The 21,466-nt window shown below is 41.5% G+C and overlaps 1 protein-coding gene across 11 annotated transcripts in view; it reads left to right on the top strand.

The window, feature by feature from the left end:
* PDZD8 (PDZ domain containing 8) overlaps nucleotides 1-21,466 on the top strand; it is a 97,755-nt gene that overhangs the window by 47,672 nt on the left and 28,617 nt on the right. For 2 of the 11 annotated variants that reach the window (XR_016221533.1, XM_089313955.1), the window contains exon 4: nucleotides 1,585-1,690. The exons of 7 other annotated variants lie outside the window; for them this stretch is intronic. Coding sequence is in view for 1 of the 4 variants with exons in the window: in XM_089313955.1 (XP_089170081.1) it covers nucleotides 1,585-1,641 (57 nt within the window). In the remaining 3 variants the exon portion in view is untranslated. Of the gene's footprint in view, nucleotides 1-1,584; nucleotides 1,691-3,093; nucleotides 3,260-21,466 lie in introns of all 11 variants that reach the window. 2 more of the 11 variants (XR_016221531.1, XR_016221534.1) reach the window with 2 other exon arrangements.

Here is a 21,466-nt window from a genome sequence, read left to right on the forward strand (position 1 = left end):
AAGAGACATTGTTAGTAAATGTTCTATTCTGTTTCTCTCTACCCATTTTGACTATTCTGTCTGTGCCTTGTATGTCTTGTCATTTATCCATACTCACACTTGATTCTTCAAACAGATTGTTCTGTTCTTTGTCCACCTTGGGATGTTGGAGGTCACTGTGGGAGAAGAGAGAGCACCATGAAAATGTGCTGTGGGTGTTCTTGGGTGGAAAGGGCATGGCGGATCTTTATAAGCAGCTGTTCTTCTGAATAAAATGGTGTAAGGAGTTCTGAATTTAGAAACAAGCTCTTACCTACATTTTCTGATGCTGACCCTACTGTGTGTCCTTCAACTTGCTACACTTTGTATTCAGATACTCAATTGCAATTGCCTTCATAAGAGACCAAGTCTTTCCTTCTATAATTAGGGTTAAAAATCCAAATAGCATTGATACAACTATGTCACTGACAAGAAGTATGAATGTGAATTTCTTCCTGTTTTGAAGTGGAAAAGGAATTATAAAAGAAGCTTCTGAGTCCCTTGATGTAGAGTAGGTGGGCAGAAGAGAAATTCTAGAATGGTATTTGTTAGTTAAAATAAAAGAATATAAGTACTTCATGTCTTATGTAGCCCAGTAAACAGGTATCAAAGGGAACTATGGTGAAATACATTGGGAGATGCCAGGTATTTCACACCTACCTGAAAAACAGGAGGTGTTAAGCCCCTGAAGAATGTTCAACTAACAGAGGGGGAGAATCCATAAATGATAATTTAGAACTCTTAATCAGAATAAATACATTCCTTCCAGAGTATTACATGGTGTCAACTGGCAACTTGGAATTGGTAACTAAGAAGGGCTTTTTTGGGCTCAAACTTACCAAAAATTATGAAGTTGGAAGAATTTACATTATAAATTCTGGATTTTGTCATTCTGTTTGTTTTGAGTAGTGCTTTTTGTTCTTTCTGCCATTTGCTTATCAAAGTCTCATTTTTCTAAAAACTCTATTTCTGAGGGTGAATCATTAATATGAGACTCACTTTAATTTATTTTTTAAACATACCCTTACAGTTAAAGAGAAATTTGAGATTATGCCTGCTTTCTAAGAACAGTTGTTAGGTAGGAAAAGAGAGATGCAGTCCAAATCTCTAATATATCTAGTACTTTAGAGTCTATAAAATACTTTCCCCATGTACAAAGAGCCTCTGACTGAAAGATCTATCTGTATGTGTTCCATTAATTCCACTGTCTGTAACAAAAACTGGACTGTGAATGCTATTCTAATAATTAGGAGACAGTTTAGAAGTTGTGATCATGGAAGCCCTTCAGAGCAGAGGAAGGAGAAATCAGAAAGTGTAGAGAGATGAGATTTGAAAGCAAGGGCCTTCAAAATAAGATCAGCCACGTTCTCTTGCCAAGATTGAGTCTGATTTAGAGGTACTTATTGTAGTGCCCAACAACTCTGTATTTCAAGAGTAAAGGTTAAAGCAACTGGCTGAGGAAGGGGAGAAAAAAACAATATTTAGGGAAATCAGTCTTGTCTAATATTAAGATGTAAATGAGCATTGAGAACAAATGGAATTAATAAATGTGTTTTTACCCTTCAGAAAGCTTCTTACCAAAAATCCATACCAGAAGTTCTGAAAAATCTCTTTACTTACTAGGAGAATACGTTGTCACAAACAGATCTAGCTTGAAGATACGGAAAATAGGGTAAGAATGACCAAGTCTAATATTCTAAATATTTATTTATTTTAGAGATAGAGACACAGATAGGTAGAGGTGTTTATTTGAGAGATAGAGTTAAAACAGTGTGAGGAAGAGACAGAGAGAAAGGTCTTCCATCTGCTTGTTCCCTCCCCAAGCGGCCACAATAGCTGGAGCTGGGCCAATGTGAAGCCAGGAGCCTCTTCCAGGTCTCCCATGCGGGTGCAGGGGCCCAAGCACTTGGGACATTCACCACTGCTTTCCCAGGCCACTGCAGAGAGCTGGATCAGAAGAGAAGCAGCTGGGGCTAGAACCAGTGCCTATATGCCATGCTGGCATCGCAGACAGAGAATTAACAACTACACCACAGCGCTGGCCCCCAAGTATAATATTCAGTGATTTAATGAAACTCACAAACCAGTATCTAAGTTTAAATCTTCTAATAGGCATATTTTTAAAAGTGAAAAAAATTTTAGTAATGTTTGATCCATATATCTGAAGCATTGTCATTTTAATATGAAGCCAACATAAAGATTAATGAGATATTTTGAATTCTTTTTTCATACAAAGTCTTTGAAATCTGGTGTATATTTTACAGTTAACCCACAGATTGAATCTCAGTTCATCCTAGCCACGTTTCAAGTGCTTGTATAGCTAGTGGCTACCTTATTGGACAACATAGATCTAGAAGAAGGAATGTATGGTATAGAGTCAGATTTGTACATGGCTCTGAGCTTCTCTAAGAAGTTTCAAGAGGTACAAAATGAAGGAAGACAACTATGAAACGTTTTCACAAAGTTAAATGCATACTATGAAAAAAACTGCATGGATTTAAAATTTTTTTGTACCTTTTCATTCCATTTTCCATGAACTGTTTGAAGTTTCCTTGTATATATGACAGAATTCCAGACTACACTTAAATTACATGGGATCGGGGCTGGCGCTGTGGCACAGCAGGTTAAAGCGCCAGCATGCAGCACCGGCATCCCATATGGATGCCGGTTCAAGTCCCAGTTGCTCCACTTCTAATTCAACTCTCTGCAATTGCTTGAGAAAGCAGTGGAAGATGGCCCAAGTCCTTGGGTCCCTGCACCCTTGTGGGAGACCAAGAAGAAGCTCCTGGCTCCTGGCCTTGGATCTACTCAACTATGGCCGTTGCAGTCATTTGAGGGGTGAACCAGAATATGGAAGACCTCTCCCTCTCTCTCTCTGGCTCTACCTCTCTAACTCTTTCAAATAAATAAAATAAATCTTTATAAAAATAAAAATAAATTACATGGGACCTAGACTGCTTTAAGAAATAAACAAAATGTCACTGTTCCTTCAAAATAAGAAATTCAGCTTTTCTTGTAGATGTCACAAAATGAAGTCTTTTTATGCTCTATTTAAAAGCCGTGCTATTTTCACAGAGGGAATAATTTGTGCTTTTCCGGTTGCTGTTCTGCAAGAAATTCTAACAGCTGGATGTGGATAAGGTGGGGAGAAAGAGAATTAAAATTAACATGGAAATGAGATAGCCATGTAAAGATGAATGCATGGGGAAAAAATTAGTGTTCTTCACCTGAAAAGACAAAGGTGAGTGATTAGTGAAAGCATATAAATACAAAAAGTAAAGCGTAGGACACTTAATTAACACGTTTACTAAGTCAGTGGGGCTATGACATTAAGTCTCACTTCCCTGATAAAAATCAGGTGATTAATGCTGAAAGAATACTTAAACACACTTTGATGATAATGCTTGTACTCATGCTACACATTTGAGCAGGGCACAGATAATGCTTTATTCCTTTTATGCTGTGTGTTATGTACCTGGTAGAATCCTTGGCATGTTGCCATTGTTCAGGTAGCATCCTGGGAGCAAGAGAAGAAGATGAGTGATCTTTGAAGATAAATATTTGATTCCATCAGTTGTTCGCTTAAACCTCTTGATGATTTCTTACTGCTCATTGAATAAGGATAAATCCTTGTTATAACCAATAGAGTCATTCCTTGCCATCCTCCCTGTGTTTTTCTCTGCCTTCCCTTCAACCCTCCCATTTTCTGCTTTAACCATACTGGTCATCTTTCATTCATTCCCATTTCACTTCTTCATTTTGCCATAGTCTGTTTACTGTATTCCCTGTATACCTTTACACATGTGTACCCTTCCCCAACTCCTCTCTCCACTCACACGTAACTCTTTCTTGTGCCAGACCTTACCTTGTTTGACCTCATACGCTTTCCTGGGCCTCACTCAGCTCTGTGCTGTAAGAGGGCTGACCTTTGCAGGATCTATTTCAAGTTTTCAGTGCCAGCCAGCTTTCAGCTGGGTTTGACCAGTGTGAAAACCTGATGGGAAACGGGAGTGGACCAAGGAGGGTACTCCTCCTCTCCTCCTCTGCCTTGTGTACCGGGTCTGGCAGCCACGCTGTCCTCCATGGTTCCGTGCTTCTCACAGGATAAGCCCACCATGTTTCCAACTTCGTGGTGCTGTAGCCCCTGTTCTCCACTCTCCCTCTGTCCTTCAGCCTAAGGTTGGTAATGACTTCTCACTGCTCTCATATTTGAATTTCTTTACTATCTCCTCTTTGGTACTCAGTTCTTCCATCACCAACTAGCCATCCACGTTTTAAACTCCTTCTGTTTTGGAATACTCAGGTGTTTTATCAGAGCTTGACTATTAAATACATCAGTCATCATTTCCTCTGGGAAACCTTCCCTGATTACCCTGTAGTTTCTTGGTAAATACACATCACAGTTGGAAGTTCACATTTATATTTGTGTGATTAGTCTCATCACTTGATCTGGGTTCCCTCCAGCAATATCTCCCATTGCAGCAGGCATCGTGATGGTTTTTGCTCGTAGCACTGGGATTCAGCAGATGTTCAGAGAATGGTGGGAAGACTTGGCTTTCCTCTCCTTGAGCCTCCATTTGTATCCTCAGTCCTCTTCGTTGCAGACCTCCAGAGTTTCCACATAACTTTCAGTCACACTAATGTTACCTTTCCCCCTTTGAGCCTATCTTATATGTGCTTTAAATAAAAAATGTTTAAGGTGAAGAAGTCCACAAAATGAAATTTACTGCTCAATGTTACTTTTGAGAAAAACCTGATTTTTCAAGTGAGGATTTTAGTTTACAGATGTGCATAATTGGCATCAAAGTCCAGATCTGTGCACATATTGTTCATACAAAGAATTTAAAGGAGCTCACTGAAGACCTGTGATTTCAAAGAAGAGCATCAGAGACAGACAGACTTATGAATACGTCAGCCTAGGTGCCTCAGAGTTGGCATTTTGGAGTGTTTGTTTAAGGCCAGATGCCTTGCACACAGCATTTTGGTGCTCCTGTTTAACCATTTGCCATTTACAGTCTTAATCTTATCAAAAAGAAGAAAAAGATTAAAGCAAATAAAGCTCTTTTGGAAATGTCAGTTTTTATGAAAACTCTGATTTAGTTCAATTTGATAATACTTGAGAATACAGTGGGGACTCAATGAAATTTTAACTATATATAATGTTCTATAATTTGGCTTCTTAAGTCAACTAAGTGCTTTTGAAATTTTAAATATAAGTCCTGTGCAACAGACACTTCCACTCTTCAATTTCATCTTGGTTAAAAATAAGGGATGCAGTTCCCTTTCACAGGTGTTCTAAAGCAAGGGGTAGGAGCTTATGTTAAATACAGAAACATAAACAGACCAATTCAGTATTAAGTCACTGTTGAGTATGAGAAGGGAAGAAACTGACTAAGAAGTTTAAGGCATTGTATAATCCTTGCCTTCAAGAGAAATAAGCAGTGGGGGATACAGGGTCACTAGTGCTCTGAGCACTGTGCCATTATTACTGTTAGCTGTAAGAGATTCAGAATAAGCTACTATGTGGTTCTGATAAAGGGGAAGTAGCATTCATTTCTTTAGGGAAAACCTGAAAAGAATATATCAAGGAAGTGCCATTTGAACTTTGCCTCACAGTACATGTAGAATTTTGAGATGGCACAGAGGGCATTTCAAGGTGGGGACCAGGCATAAACCACAATAAAGACAGAGAATATTTCTGTGTATTTAGGATATTATGAGTTATCCAAGCTGGGCAAAAGAATATGGTAGGAGGGCCAGCGCTGTGGCATAGTGGGTAAAGCCTCCACCTGCAGTGCCAGTATCCCATATGGTCTATAGCTCTCTGCTATGGCCTGGGAAAGCAGTAGAGGATGATCCAAGTGCTTGGGCCCCTGCATCCATGTGGGAGACCCGGAGGAAGCTCCTGGCTTTAGATCGGCCCGGTTCTGACTATTGCGGCCATTTGAGGATTGAACCAGCGGATAAGATATTCTCTCTCTCTCTCTCTGCGTTTCTGTAACTCTACCTTTCAAATAAATAAATCTTTAAAAAAATATTGTAGCATAGGACGATTATGTAAAGCAAGAATGAATAGGTCAGACATGTTATAGTACTTTAAAATATCAAGCTAAGAAGTGTGGCTGTTATTCTCTGAGACAGTAGGAACTCTGGAACCTTTTAGAATGAAAATGATCTCGTCAGAATCTTCCAATAGGTGTACTTAAAGCCGGAATTGAGTCACAGGCTACTTATTGGCAGCATGAGCTTACTCGAAGTCCCTAAACCTATAATCCACAAATTCTTCATTCTTCTGTTAAGTGAGACTATTGGGGCTTCCAATGATCATCTGAGGGCTAAATGAGGTTCTAGATTTAAAATGTCTGCACATAGTGGGCGATCAACAATAATGTTTATTGAATCTGGCAGCGATGGCTAAGTAACGTCAAGGGATGATTTGACAAGGCAAAGATCTGAAACAGTGGTGAGGGATAATCAAAGTCAACCAGGCTAGTGAAAATGGAAGTGGAAAAAGAGAATCAGTGTGGCTTAGGTACCATTGGAAATGGAGGGGCTCTAGGAGTGAAAGAGGAAACCAGAAAGGTGAGGTATGCTGAGAGAAGGAGGAGGGGAGGGACAGGGTCCCATTCTGGACAGGTTGGGTTTAAGGTATGGAAACTAACATGTCAGTCCAGAGAGGGGATTTTCCCCATGCACATCTCTTATTTACTGGTTTCTGTTTCTGTTTTTGTCTTTTCAATGCTGTTATTTCAGCATTGAGATGACTTTAAATGTCTTATCTATTAAGATGAACAGTTTGGACTTTATATTATTTTTAGATCATGAAAATAAAGCAGACTGGTTTTACAATACCCTAGTAAGAACCTAGATTGTTTTACTTTTAAAGAGCTTTTGAGAGCAAGTTAAGGAAGCAGTGTTCATAAAACTTTAACATTTAGGGGGCTGGAATTGTGTAGCGGGTAAAGCCACCATCTGAAATGCTGGCATCCTATATGTGCACTGGTTCATGTTCCACTTTGGTCCAGCTGGCTACTCATGGCCTAGAAAAGCAGCAGAGAGTGGCCCAAGTACTTAGGCCTCTGTCACCCAAGTGGGAAACTTGAATGAAGCTCTTGGCTCCTGGCTTCGGCCTGGCTCTCAGCCCTGGCCACTGCGGCCATCTGGGGAGTGAACCCGTGGATGGAAGATGGTCCCTCCCTCCCTCCTGCCCCTCCCCTTCCTCCCACCTTCCCTCCCTCCCCCTCCCACCCCTTCCTTTCCTTCTCCTCTCCCTCTCTATAACTCTTTCAATTAAATCTTAAAAAAAAAAAAAAAAAACCATTTTAAACTTGTTTAAGACCCTTGATCAAGTAAAACTGATTCTTTCCATCCATACTTACTTTTTTTTTTTGGCAGGCATAGTGGACAGTGAGAGACAGAGAGAAAGGTCTTCCTTTTGCCGTTGGTTCACCCTCCAATGGCCGCCGCGGCCGGCGTGCTGCGGCCAGCGCACCGTGCTGATCGGAAGCAAGGAGCCAGGTACTTATCCTGGTCTCCCATGGGGTGCAGGGCCCAAGCACTTGGGCCATCCTCCACTGCACTCCCGGGCCATAGCAGAGAGCTGGCCTGGAAGAGGGGCAACCGGGACTAGAACCCGGTGTGCCAGCGCTGCAAGACGGAGGATTAGCCTATTGAGCCGCGGCGCCGGCCTCCATCCATACTTTCTTATAAACTAAAACGTCCTTTTCAAAAACACAGCAGCACCTTCCCATTAAAAAACCACTTAGTGAAATACAGATCCTGGGTGCAGAACTAGGAGGTAGCTGCTGACTTAGGAAAATGCTATGAGAGGTGGAGTTAGACATCTGTCTCTAACTCCCTGCCTAGGTGTCGTTAGTTCAGTGGTAGTTAGCATTACAAAAGATGAACAATTTCTGTGCCAGTCATAGTTTTAAGGCTTTATATGCATTAATCATTTAATCCTCATTGAGCAACCCCATGAGAATAGACACTGTTATTTTGTTTTACATACAGGGAAACAGACAGAGAGAAAATAATTTACTCAAATTACCCAGATATGAGGTGGTAAAAAAGTCTGTAAACCCAGGCAGTGTGAATCCAACACTAGTAATTGTCCCTTCTTCAATACTGTATCCACAAATGGTGCCCAGAAGATGTGGGCTCAAGTCCATGTTGTTCCATTCCACTTCTATGACTGTGAGCAAGTTATTTCATAATCTCTAAAATGGAGGTAATAGAGTCAGGCATTTGACCTGGTGGTTAAGACAGTTGCATCCCATATGGGAGTGGAGTGCCTGAGTTCAATACCTGTCTCTGGCTCCTGACTCCAGCTTCCTGCTAATGCAGACCCTGGGAGGCAGCAGTGATGGCTCAACTGGCTGACCTCCTGCCATGCACCTGGGAGACTGTGGATTGGATTCCAGCTCCAAGCTTTGGCCTGAGACCAGCCAGGCCATTGCTGACATTTGGGAGGTGAATCAGCAGATGGGAGTGCCTTTTCTATCCATCCATCCATCCATCCATCTGTTTCTCTTTCTGTCTCTGCCTGTCAAGTAAATAAATATATTTTAAAATAGACATGATAGTAAACGTCTCAGAGTGTACATAGCAACTGTCATTACTAAACTTTGCCTAAATGCCACACCACTTTGATTTTTCCTGTTTTAATGCAGATATTTGTGTGCTCTTATAAGTTCCTTGCTTTCACTCCATTTTAAAATTTTTATTTAGTTGAGAAAGATTCCCCCATTCTCTGGTTTACTCCCCAAATGCGTGCAACAGCCAAGACCAGGCCAAGCTGAACCCAGGAGCTGGGAAGCCAATCTAGGTCTACCACATGGATAACAAGGGTGGAACTACTTGAGCTCCCTCCCAGAGTACCCATTAGGAGGAAACCAGAATGAAGAGCAGAACTGGAACTCAAACCCAGGCACTCTGCTCTGGGAGGCAGGCATCCTAATCTGTGACCTAACTGCTGCACCAAACCACCCTTCCACTCCTTTCTAAATCCTTACAGTATCTTGGTGAGGAAGACCATGGCAGGCACGGTTCAGAGAGTTAACCACCTCTTGGGACACTCATACCCATATCAGAGTGCCTGTAATCAAGTTTTGGTTCTTCTGTGCTTCCCGTCCAGTTTCCTGTTAATGCACTTGGTGGCAGGAGATGATAGCCCAAGTACTTGGGTTCCTGCCACCCACATAGGAGATGGAGATGGAGTTCCTGGATTTGGCCTAAACTAGCCCTGGTTGTTGCAGGCATTTGGGGAATGAACTAACAGATGGAATCTCCCTACTCCCTTTTCCCATCTCCATCAGTCTCCCTTCCAAATAAATAATACATCCTTTTATATTTTTTGTAAATAGGCTATGTTGTTAAAAGTAGGTTAAACCACTGGAGCACTAGCTCAAGTACTGGCTGCTCCACTTCCAGTCCAGCTTCCTGCTAATGCTCCTGGAATTCCGGCAGCAGAAGACTCAAGTGCTTGAGCCTCTGCCACATACGGGGAGACCCAGGTGGGGTTTGGGGCTTCTGCTTGGCCTGGCCCCTACCACTGCAGCCATCTGGGATAGAGATCAATCTTGATCTGTATCTCTCTCTCTGTCTCTGTTTGTAACTCTGCCTTTCAAGCAAACAAATAAATCTGTTTTTTTTTTTTTATTTTAATAAAAAAGGGCCATATGGTGATTTGAGAACATGAGCACATTTACTAAGGACTATCATAAGAGGATAGATATCAACTAATTGCCATCCATCTCAACTGAGAATAAAATATGGGCAAACATTAAATTTCAGGAATATTTTAAGATAAGAAATTTTAAAATTTCTGAGGTATAGAGTGTTAATGTCATGTCATGGAAAACACTTCTAGTTATCTGTAATTGCTAACATAGTTTTGGAACATTGAGTAAGTAGTAGTTCATGTTACTAAACTTTGGAGATCTCCTGCACTCAACACTTTAAAAAGTGAAGTTCTGTCATTTAGTAATTGACTTCAAAAATGAATAAACTGGAAATAAAACTAAGTTGAAATTTTTGCATTTGCTTCAAACAGGCAAGTGGAAATGGGTAACAACACTTAATTCATATGTCCTTTTAAATCACTCCTTTTCATAGTTCCATTAGGTATTTTATATTTCTCCACATAAATATTGAGCATGAATAGGTTAAAGGTGTTTGAGACAGCTGTGTTTCCCATTTAAAAGCATGTTCATTTACATTGATATTGGATTGTACTAGACAAATAGGTGGTTATATTTCAGTTTATAAATACACAGTATGCTGTATACTGGAAGAGATAAGAATGTTTGTTAATCACTACAAATAAAACTGCTTCTGGGTAAGCGTATTTCTTAGAGTATGACACATGGCTTGTTTTCTAAATGAAAATGTGTGAATTAGCTTTCCTAAATTGATCAGCACTGAGAATGTTATCAGAAGTTTAAGTAGGAAGCCATTGAGCATGAGGAAATAAATATCCTAAAGAGCAGATTTTTTTTAAAAAAGATTCATTTTATTTATTTGAAAGGCAGAATTACAGAAGAGATCATCCATCTGCTGGTTCACTTCCCCAAAGGCTGCAATGGCTGGGGCTAGACCAAACAGATGCCAGGAGCTTCATCTGGGTCTTCCACATGGGTGAAGGGGCCTAAGTACTTGAGCCATCTTCTGCTGCTTTCCCAGGTACATTATTAGCAAAGAGCTGGATCAGAAGTGAAGCAGCTGGGACTTGAACCCACACCAAAATGGGATGCCAGCTTTGCAGGTGGCTGGCTAATCCACTGCACCACAACATCAGCCTCAAGAACAGATTTCTTATCATTATTTGAAAGACAGAGTTACAGAGAGAGGTAGAGACACAGAGAGAGAGGTCTTCCCTGCGCTGGTTCACTCCCCAGATGGCCGCAACAGCCAGAGTGCACCAATCCGAAGCCAGGAGCTTCTTCCGGGTCTCCCACGTGGGGTGCAGGGACCCAAGGACTTGGGACATCTTCTGCTGCTTTCCCAGGCCATAGCAGAGAGCTGGAATGGAAGAGGAGCAGCTGGGACTAGAACCGGAACCCACATGGGATGCTGGCACTTCGGGCCAGGGCTTTAACCTGCTGTGCCACAGTCCCAGCCCCAACAGATTTTTAATATTAGTGATGGTATATTTATTTTTGAAATTTGAGGAAACTTGAATATTTTAACAATAAAATAGGCATCTTTATAAGTTAAAAAGTATATATGTTTGGAAATTGGTTTGGGCTATTTTTCCCCTTTAGAAAAAAAATTAGAAAACAATAAAGAAGACTGCAAAATCAACCATAATTCCACTACCCAGAGAGACTACTGTTGACTTTTTAAAAACACTGTATAGGTGCTGACTCTGTGGCTTAGCAGATAAAGCCACCTCTTGGAGTAGCGGCATCCCATATGGGTACCGGTTCGAGTCCCTGCTGCTCCACTCCCTACTGTGACCTGGGAAAACAGTGGAAGATGGCTCAAGTCCTTGGGCCCCGGCACCTGTGTGGGAGACTCAGCATAAGTTTTTTGTCTACTGGCTTCAGATCTGCCCAGCTCTGGCCATTGTGGCCAGTTGGGGAATGAACTAGCAGATAGAAGATCTCTTTCTCTCTGTGCCTCTGTCTCTCGGTAACTCTGCCTTTCGAATAAATCCATCTTAAAAAAAAAATACATAAATCTTTTTAAAAACTCTATAAGACATATACTTGGTCATGCTATTCACATATAGAATGTGGATTTTTAAAGAATAAAATGAGGCTGGCGCCACGGCTCACTAGGCTAATCCTCCGCCTGCGGCACCGGCACCCTGGGTTCTGGCGCCGGAATCCGTCCCGGTTGCTTTTCTTCCAGTCCAGCTCTCTGCTGTGGCCCAGGAAGGCAGTGGAGGATGGCCCAGGTGCTTGGGCCCTGCACCTGCATGGGAGACCAGGAGGAAGCACCTGGCTCCTGGGTTTGGATCAGTGCTGCATGCTGGCTGCAGCGCACCAGCCATGGAAGCCATTTGCGGGGTGAACCAACGGAAAAGGAAGACCTTTCTCTCTGTCTCTCTTTCACTGTCTAACTCTGCCTGTGAAAGAAAGAAAAAGAAAGAAAGAAAGAAAGGAAGGAAGGAAGGAAGGAAGGAAGGAAGGAAGGAAGGAAGGAAGGAAGGAAGGAAGGAAGGAAGGAAGAGGAGAGAGGGAGGGAGGGAGGGAGGAGATTATAATTTAATTCTGTAACCTGCCTTTATCCTCACATGATCATATACTGTGATCATATTTCTCGGGGACACAGGTCATTGTTTTTAATGTCTGCATGGTATTTCACTGTGTTCTTAATATAACTGTACACTCACTGATTAATATAACTGTACACTCACTGATCAACATTGGGTTTTTCCCCCAGTTTTTGATGCTTTAAAGAAATCTATAATTATTGCCATTTTGTGTATATGTGCTTACATTTATTCTGAACAATTAGTGATATCTTTTTTCTATGAAGTCAGATAATTTTAAGGCTTTGTAGGCCAGATAGTCACTGTCACAACTACTCAGCTGTGCTATTCTGGCTCTAAAAGCTGCTTTAGACAATGAGCATAGCTGTTTTCTAATAAAACTTCCTTAAAAACAGCTCACAGACTGTAGTTTGCTAAATGCTATTGATTTAAGTAAATCCTTAGTCACAGATTATGCAGAAATAAGAGTATTGATACATATTTCAAAACTGCATCCCAGTTAGAATAAGGCCTGTAGCTTATCATATTGTACCAATATATTTGTTTTGTTTTTATTTGAAAGGCAGAGTTACAGAGAGAGGTCTGTCTGCTGTCTCCCAGTTTACTCCACAAATGGCTGCAACAGCCTGGGCTGGGCCAGGCTGAAGCCAAGAGCCAGGAGCTGCTTCAGGGTCTCCTACATGGGTGCAGGGCCCCAGGCACTAGGCCCATCCTCTACTGCTTTTCCAGGTGCATTAGCAGGGAGCTGCATCAGAAGTAGAGAAGCTGTGACTTGAACTGATGGCCATATGAATTGCTGGTGGCAAGACAGCTTTTATCCACTATGCCACAATGCTGGCCCCCAGGTTAATTTTTTTTTTTACTTTGATAATTGTGGTTGATAATTGATAATATTGTGGTTATAAGGGAATGTCCTCATTAAGCAATATACACGTAAGTGGCCAGCACTGTGGGGTAGCGAGTAAAGCTGCCATCTGTAGTACCGGCGTCCCATATGGGCACTGGCTCTAGACCAGGCTGCTTCACTTCCGATCCAGCTCCCTGCTAATGAACAGCAGAAGATGGCCCAAGTGCTTGGGCCCCTGCATCCACATGGGAGACCCAGATGAAGTTTCTGGCTCCTGGCTTTGATCTGGCCCAACCCTGGCTGTTGGCGGCCGTCTAGGGAGTGAACCAGTGGATGGAAGACATTCATTCATTCTCTCTCTCTCTCTTTCTTTCTTTCTTTCTTTCTGCCTCTCTCATAAGTATTTAGGGTTAAGAGGCATCATATTTGCAACTTATTTTCAAATGACTCAGGAAAACAACCAGAGAGAAGGAAACAGATGTGACAAAACATTAACAATTGGGAAATCTAGGCTCAGGACAAATGTAAATATTTTGTTAATTTTTGAAAATTTTCTGTGAGTTTCAAATTATTTCAAGATAAAAAGCTATTTAAAAAAAAAAAAAATCAAATACAACTATCTGTCCCTGAGGCCCTCTTCCTTCCTTAGTAAATCATCCTGAAGAAGTACCGTGAAAGGATAGTAAGCTTAGGTCTGACCTGATGATTCAGAGTAGGAGGTATTTTTATTTAAAAGGAATTAAAAGGACAAGTGTTTTAATTGTTTCCATAGCAACCTTAGCCTTTGTACACTTTTCTGAGCTTTTTATTTTACTGTGATGGTTGTATAAAATTCAGATTCATTTTAAATCAGAAGATTTAATGGAGACTTCAGTCAGATTGAAAAAGGAGAAAAGAAACCAAAGTATATTGCAGGTAATTGTTCAGGTGTAATTATTTTCCTAACAGCCTTTTGAACCTGAGCAGAGGATCATTTCTATTCTTTAGATCTCATAGACTACTTGGATTTGGATAATGGAGTTTACTTTATCAGCATATTTCTGCGTCTTTGTTGTCTGTTAGATGAGGGGACCAGTGGATGCAGTCCTAATTCACTACACTTGCTTTAGAGGCCAGGCTGTCAGATGGCCAAGCTGGCCTTCAGCTTTGAAGCTTGAAGGGCACCCCTGCCCACACACTGTGTGTTCACCAAGTAAGAAGTCGTCCCGAGGGGGCATAACAGAAGTTCCAGGCTGTGTTAGACATTTTTGCCTGTAGTTTGATTTAGTATTGACAGTCCAGTGTGGTAGAGAATTTTAGTATCCCTTTTGTCAGATAAGTCCCATAGGGGTTAAATTCCTTGCCTGAAGTCACAAAACTAGTAAAAGTTAAGGCCAGAATTCAAACCCAACTCTTAAGTATAAAGCTATCCCAGACAACACTGCAATTTTTCTTCAGAGAATTTGGAATCTGCCATGGTTCTTAGGAGGGGCTGATTTCAGTGATTTTTTTTTTTTTTAGCTATCCTTTAAGAGTTAATCACTGAAAATATAGGCATTATACTGACAAAGAAATGTTTACATGTAGAATCTGCATGACAGAATTTAGAATTTCTTTCCTGTACTATTCAAGTCTGCCCATTTGAGAAATTATAGAAATCTGCCCTCTTAAGAATTTGTGTGTGTGTGTGTGTGTATAAAATCATATCTTTGTCATCATTGAGGGGATGTTAAAATTTACTTCTGTAATAGCACTACTCCTCAGTTGAAAAATTTTGTTGTTTTTTTTGTGTGGACTTACAAGCTTAAAACTGTTCTGATTTATAACTTTATGAGTTAGTTAAATTTCATGACTGGTCATGGAAAAGTTCTGTGGGAGTTGATAGTATATTATTATGCCAGGAGATAAAAGCAAGACATTCGCCATATGTCTGTTTCAAAGAATTACACTTTCTATGAAAAAGATGATCATGTGCATCCAAGGTGTGAATCCTCTTGGCTGATAAGAGTTCATTTCAAAGAAGACAGCTAATACGAAGGTACTTCAAAGTTCATAGGAAAATGGAATTATAAGATAAGTTTATTTTAGTGCAAAAAATGTTTGAAATCAATGCATAGGTTTTTCAGCTTGCATTATTTTCCATGAACCTTTTGAAGATCCCTCATAAATAGTCTCTCCATTTTTCCATTAGAGTGATGGAACTGAGTGAAAGATGATTGAGGATTTAGCAAGATTCTTAGAAGCAGGGAGCTTAGTTTCTAAAGTAGTTGATGGTTCTATGAAATATTTTAGTATGCATTTTCCATTACTGTTAAAACTGCCAGTGCTGCCGGTGCTGCGGCTCACTAGGCTAATCCTCCACCTGCAGCGCCGGCACACCGGGTTCTGGTCCCAGTTGGGGCACCGGATTCTGTCCCGGTTGCTCCTCTGTGCTCCTCACAGCTCTCTGCTGTGGCCCAGGAAGGCAGTGGAGGATGGCCCAAGTGCTTGGGCCCTGCACCCACATGGGAGACCAGGAGGAAGCACCTGGCTCCTGCCAGCGGATCAGCGTAGCTCCAGCCATAGTGGCCATTTGAGGAGTGAACCAATGGAAGGAAGACCTTTCTCTCTGTCTCTCTCTCTCTAACTCTGCCTGTCCAAAAAAAAAAAAAAAGAGAAAGAAAGAAACAAAAAACAAAAAACTGCCAGTGCTTAGAGGTAGATCAGATAGATATGAAAATGATCCTTCAGAGACTCAGTATTTTACCTTTTTCATTCTGTAACCTAGAAGTTGTTTTATTAACTTCTCAGAAGTTAATACCTTGCTGAAATATGCTTTATAAACAGAAATTGAGTGATAGTTTTTTTAACTATCCAGTTTTTTTTTTTAACTCAGTCGCTTCTAAATTGAGTTAAGTATCTCATTACTTTACACCCAAGTGATTTGTTTATGTGTGAGAGAGGGAGAGAGAGGATGAGGGGAGATGAAGAGAAGAAATACAAACAAGAACATATCCTTCTCATTGTGAATGTTTTCATAGTGCTAATGGAGTTAGTGAGGTCATCAGTTTTGTAATTTTTAAAAGTGATGGATGGTAGGCTAGAAATTTGTCGATAGAAAACCTTGTTGCTTTTAACTGGGATGGGCAGTAATCTGTTAGCCCCTAGGCTGGCAGTAATTTGTGCTCTAAAACCATAAACAAATTGACCTGACACCTGGTATTCAATGAAGTGACCAGAAAGTTAAATTTCTAGGGGCCAGTGCTGTGGCATAGCAGGTAAAGCCACCGCCTGCAATGCCGGCATCCGATATGTGCACCGGTTCAAGTCCCGGCTGCTCTACTTCCGATCCAGCTCTCTGCTGTGGCCTGGAAAAGCAATAGAAGATGGCCCAAGTGCTTGGGCCCCTGCACCCATGTAGGAGACCCATGCTCCTGGCTTCAGATTGGCACAGCTCCCGTCCTTGTGGCCAACTGAGGAGTGAACCAACCAATGGAAGATCTCTTTCTCTTCCTCCCTCCCTCCCTCTCTCTCTCTCTCTTTGCCTCTCCTTCTCTCTCTGTGTAACTCTGACTTTCAAGTAAGTAAATCTTTAAAAAAAAAAAAAAAGATAAAAAGTAAGTTACATTTCTAACACATTCAGTGCCAAGTATGCTGTACGTGGAAGTTCACCTTGTGAGTAGCTCAATATAAAAGTTTTCCTAATTGTAAATCTTGGCCTATCAATTTTCGTTCAAAGTTTGTAGAGAAATCTTATAATTTTTTTTGTCTTTTTTTTTTTTTTTTTGAGATTTATTTATTCGCTTAGAGAGAGAGGTAGAGAGAGAGAAAGGTCTTCAATCCACTGGTTCACCCCGCAAATAGCTGTGAGCCAAGAGCTTCGTCTGGGTCTCCCATGTGAGTGCAGGGGCCCAAGGACTTGGGCATCTCCCACTGCTTTCCCAGGCACATGAGGCAACTGGATCAGAAGTAGAGCAGCCTGTCCTCAAACTGAGCCCATATGGGATGCGCGTGCTGCAGGCGCAGCTTAACCCGCTGAGCCGCATCACAGCCCTGAGAAATCTTACAACACTCTAATCATAAGTGCCAGAGCCCCTGATGATTAGAATTTAGTTACTAGGTCCCAAAAGCAAGCTAAGCAAAAGTGATATATGTGCCATTCGTCCCAGACAGTGATTTTTAGTCACTGACTTAGCCCATTTGGCCTGCGCTAACTAAATGCCTTAAACCAGGAGTCTCAGAAATTACAGAAGTTTATTTTTCACAGTTCTGGAGGCTGGGAAATATAAAACTGGTACCAGTAGAGTCCTTGTCTAATGAAGGCTCACTTCCTGGTTCATAGCTGCCATCTTTTCCCTATGAGGGCTCCATCAAGATCGAATCCCCCACGAAAAGCCTCATCCAGATACCACCACCTGAGGATTAGGACTTCAGTATATGAGCTGTGGAGAGAGGGTGAGGGCACACACACAAATAGTCTATAGCAGTCACTACTGGGTGTCCTTAGCATGTAGAATTTTGATTACTTTGCCAAAGTAGCTAGTTGTTCCATATTCTCATGAACATAATATCAGTATCCTGAATGTTTGCTTGGCATGACAAAATAGTTCTACTCTCAGGCATGTAGTTTCTAAAACTTTATAACTATAGGTCTACCCCTGCTTAGAAGGCTTACCAATCAGCCCTGAGACAAGAATAGCGCACTTTTCTGGAATAGTAAGAATTAAGAAGCCAGGAAAAATCCCTAGATGATGACTATTTTAAAACTGAGGGGAAAGCAGGTCAAGCTAGGGAACTGCTTTGACACTAAAAAGAGACCTGGAGGAAGTGATTTAACAGAAATGTTGGAGGCCGGCACTGCGGCATGGTGGGTAAAGTCGCCACTTGCAGTGCCAGCATCCCATATGGGCACTGGTTTGAGTCCTGGCTGCTCCACTTCCAATCCAGCTCTCTGCTATGGCCTGGGAAAGCGGTAGAAGATGGCCCAAGTCCTTGAGCCCCTGCACCTTTGTAGGAGACCCAAAAGAAGCTCCTGGCTCCTGGCTCCCCAGCCGTTGTGGCCATCTGGGGAGTGAACCAGTGGATGGAAGACCTCTGCCTCTCTGTAACTCTGCCTTTCAAATAAATAAAGAAATCTTTAAAAAGCAAGCAAACAAAAAGAATGTCCTTTCCTATGTTCTTTAAAAAAAAAAAACCAGAAACCTGGGGCTTCCCATAAAACCTATGCTCATACAGGTTCCTTGTCCATCTACAAAAACCAGGGTTACGGCTGAAAGAGCATGTGCTTCAGTTCTTTTAGAATGTAGGCAACAACTCACTGCACACAAATGCAACAGTAATTGCACAAGACAGGAGTCCTACAATGAGTTAAAAGTGCCCTTTCAAAAAATGTTTAATTGCTGGGGATTAAACAATGTGTGACTCCTTCAAGACTTCCCTCATCAGCCATGCTGTCATTTACATCTTTCATCACTGTACTTCTTAAAAAACAAAATTTTCTAGGACAATATCCTGTTGTTCTCAGATCATGGTGGCCCTGAAGTTTCCAGTCCCTGGCCACCTAGAAAGAATTGTGTTAAGTGAAATCTTTCTTCATTTAATTTTGTTTTCCTGGCCTTTTGATGGTAAGCTCAGAGCCTCGACGGTACAGGAAAAGGAAGGAAGAGAGAAGGGGAATTAAGTTTCTGTTTGCCCAGTAGGTGGAAAAAATAGTCCTTAGGCCTTAATTCTTGGATTGTGGCCTGGCAGGGCAGGCAACAAGGCCGGTCTGAGCTAGACCAGGAACTTAGAGCTAACACCTGTGCTGTAGAGGCCATACCTCTGACCTTTTACCATGTTGTCCATTATGTTTAGACCTTCAGAAGTAAAGTGTTCTATGTTTTCATAACTCCCAATTTGAGCATTCTCTTCAAATCACAAGTATCCTCACCATATTTTCTCAATTTGCAATTTCCCTGAGAAAAGCAGAGACTTTGTGAATATATTTTTAGGGTCTTGGCCTTCTTTTGGACATTTAATTTCAAGTAGAGGGCTTTAACTTTGTGAATAGGGAGAATGTAGTAGTAGCCGGTGAAACAGGAAGCACTTAAAAAAATTTTTAAATGTGTTTTGTCTATTTGAAAGACAGGGAGAGAGATCTTCCATCTGCTGGTTCACTCCCCAAATGCCAGCAACAGCTTGAGGATGGACCAGGCTGAAGCAAGGAGCTAGGAACCCAATCCAGGTTTCCCACATGGGTGACGTCACCTGTTACCTCCCAAGATGTGCACTAGCAGGAAGCTGAAGTTGGGAATAGGGCCAGAACTCAAACCCATGCCTGCAGTATAGAACGTGGGCAGCCCAAGTGTGTCTTAACCACTAAGCCAAATGCCCACCCCAGGAGAAGTCTTTAATGGCTATTTTTCACGTAATCTTTAGGAACTTTCTGTAAATGGTATGTTTTGTAGCCAGCAATCAAACATTGAAGCAATTTCACACACACTTTTAAGCTTTTGACTTGTTAGACTTGTCTTTTTAAGGGGAAAAAAAAACACACTTCTTATGCTTTTATTCGTGAAATTGGAGTTTTTTTTAAAGGCTTGAATGGATCGATGTGAATTAAATATTATTTGCATTTAAATTTCTTGTCACACTGCAGCATTAATTATCACATTCAGATGCTGCTTTTGCCACTTACTGTTATCAATTTTGGCCATCTTGGGCATGAACCTGGGGGTGAAATTTGTTCTTTGTCTTTTGAAAATGCTCAGTTGAGTGAACCAAAATCTGTCCCTCCATACAAAGACCCAACTTGTCGGAGTTGTGATTTTGAAGCTTCTTGAGATTTTCAAACGTATCATGCTTGCTGTCACCCTCGCCTGCAGCCACTCCTGCCATCTTGTGGATGTATTATCTCCTCCACTGACCTGGCAGACCCCTCCTACACTTCCTTCAAGTGTCAAATTTAGGTTTTAGGGGTACTCTGTCTGCTTTGTAAGTGTCAAGTCACTCAACAAGTGTTAACTGTATGCCTATACTAGGGCTAGGGCACTTCTCTGTGTTACTGGTTTCTATTCCCCCCAGATCCAGTGCTGAACATTTCAGGGAGTGAATCATTATTGCATTTTTTTCTGTTAACTGTTTTTCAAGGGTACCTTTGCAAAAGATTTTGTTAAGCATATCTGTGTTGGGTTAACATTAATGATTTTTCTGAAAATATTACCACCATTTCATTTGGAAGGCAGAGAATTATAAAACACTGTTGTTTCTGAAGATAGTGAACATCCTCTTTCATTGTAATACAATGAGAATTCTGGTATGATAGGTGTTGGTTTTGGTATGGGCTGGGAATGGTTATCTGCAATCAAAAGCCTGCTGTGAGGCAGGCATTAGCCTAGCCGTGAAGACCCGCACACACATCCCCCATTGGAATACCTGGTTTGATTCTGGCTCTGCCGCCTGACTCCAGCTTCTTGCCAAGGCAGACCAGGGCCGGGGGATGGGAGGCAGGTAATGATGGTTCAAGTAATTGGGTTCCTGTCTGCCTTCTGGCTTAGGTTCCAGCCATGGCCCAGCATTGCTGGCATTTAGGGAGTGAACCAGCTAATGGGGCTCACTGTGTACCTTGTCTCTCTTTCTGCCACACAAACAGACAAAAGCCTGCTGTGAAGAGTTCAGCTTTCTACTGACATTGTACATACGCAAGCACTGATATTTTGTTTTATGTCATATTTCACCCTTCCTGTCCCACTATTCGATACCCCCCACCCCAAAAAAAAGCTGGGAAATAGTCCTCGTAATGTCTTTTTCAGAAACTTACTGGGTGAAAGCCTGTTCAAAGTATAGCTGCTCATAGCAGTTCAGTCTTTCACCTAATGATCTTTCCTGTTTTGGAGAGTTTGGGGCTTTTGTTCTGTTATAAACACATGTATTAGAGAATAGTTTGTAAAATAAAAGTTATATTGATGTGTTATTGAAATATGTTCTCTGTCCATTCTATAAAATTATGTGTGTTAGGAAGGCATTAAAAAATCAATATGTTTTCCCTCTCCCCGCCCCCTCACCCTGCGTGAAAACAAGGCATGCCAGCTGGGTCCAAGAAAGGCTAGATGGATGTCAGCGTGTGAGAGCTCTTAAAGCCTATCTTGATGTTACCAAATTGCTGTCTACAAGAGGGATGCACATAGAGCTAGACTTTTTTTTAACCCATGACTGACATTCTTGGTGAAGTTAAGTACAGGCTGTCCACAATGCTGTGTGTATTGACTCCAGTGATTCAACTCATGCAATTAGCAGACGTCTGCAATTCCAGATAATTGTTCAACTTGATTTTTTGTTTATTTTGAGTGCCATAGAAATAGTATTTCTACCCCCAGTAGAAATCTACTTCTTGGTTTCAACATAAATCAGGTCAGTTGATATAGGCTGAGCAACAAAGAGTATAA

This window comes from Oryctolagus cuniculus, chromosome 15 (assembly GCF_051225735.1).
Source record: "Oryctolagus cuniculus isolate XC-2025 breed Fujian yellow rabbit chromosome 15, ASM5122573v1, whole genome shotgun sequence".
Classification (NCBI taxonomy): Eukaryota; Metazoa; Chordata; class Mammalia; order Lagomorpha; family Leporidae; genus Oryctolagus; species Oryctolagus cuniculus.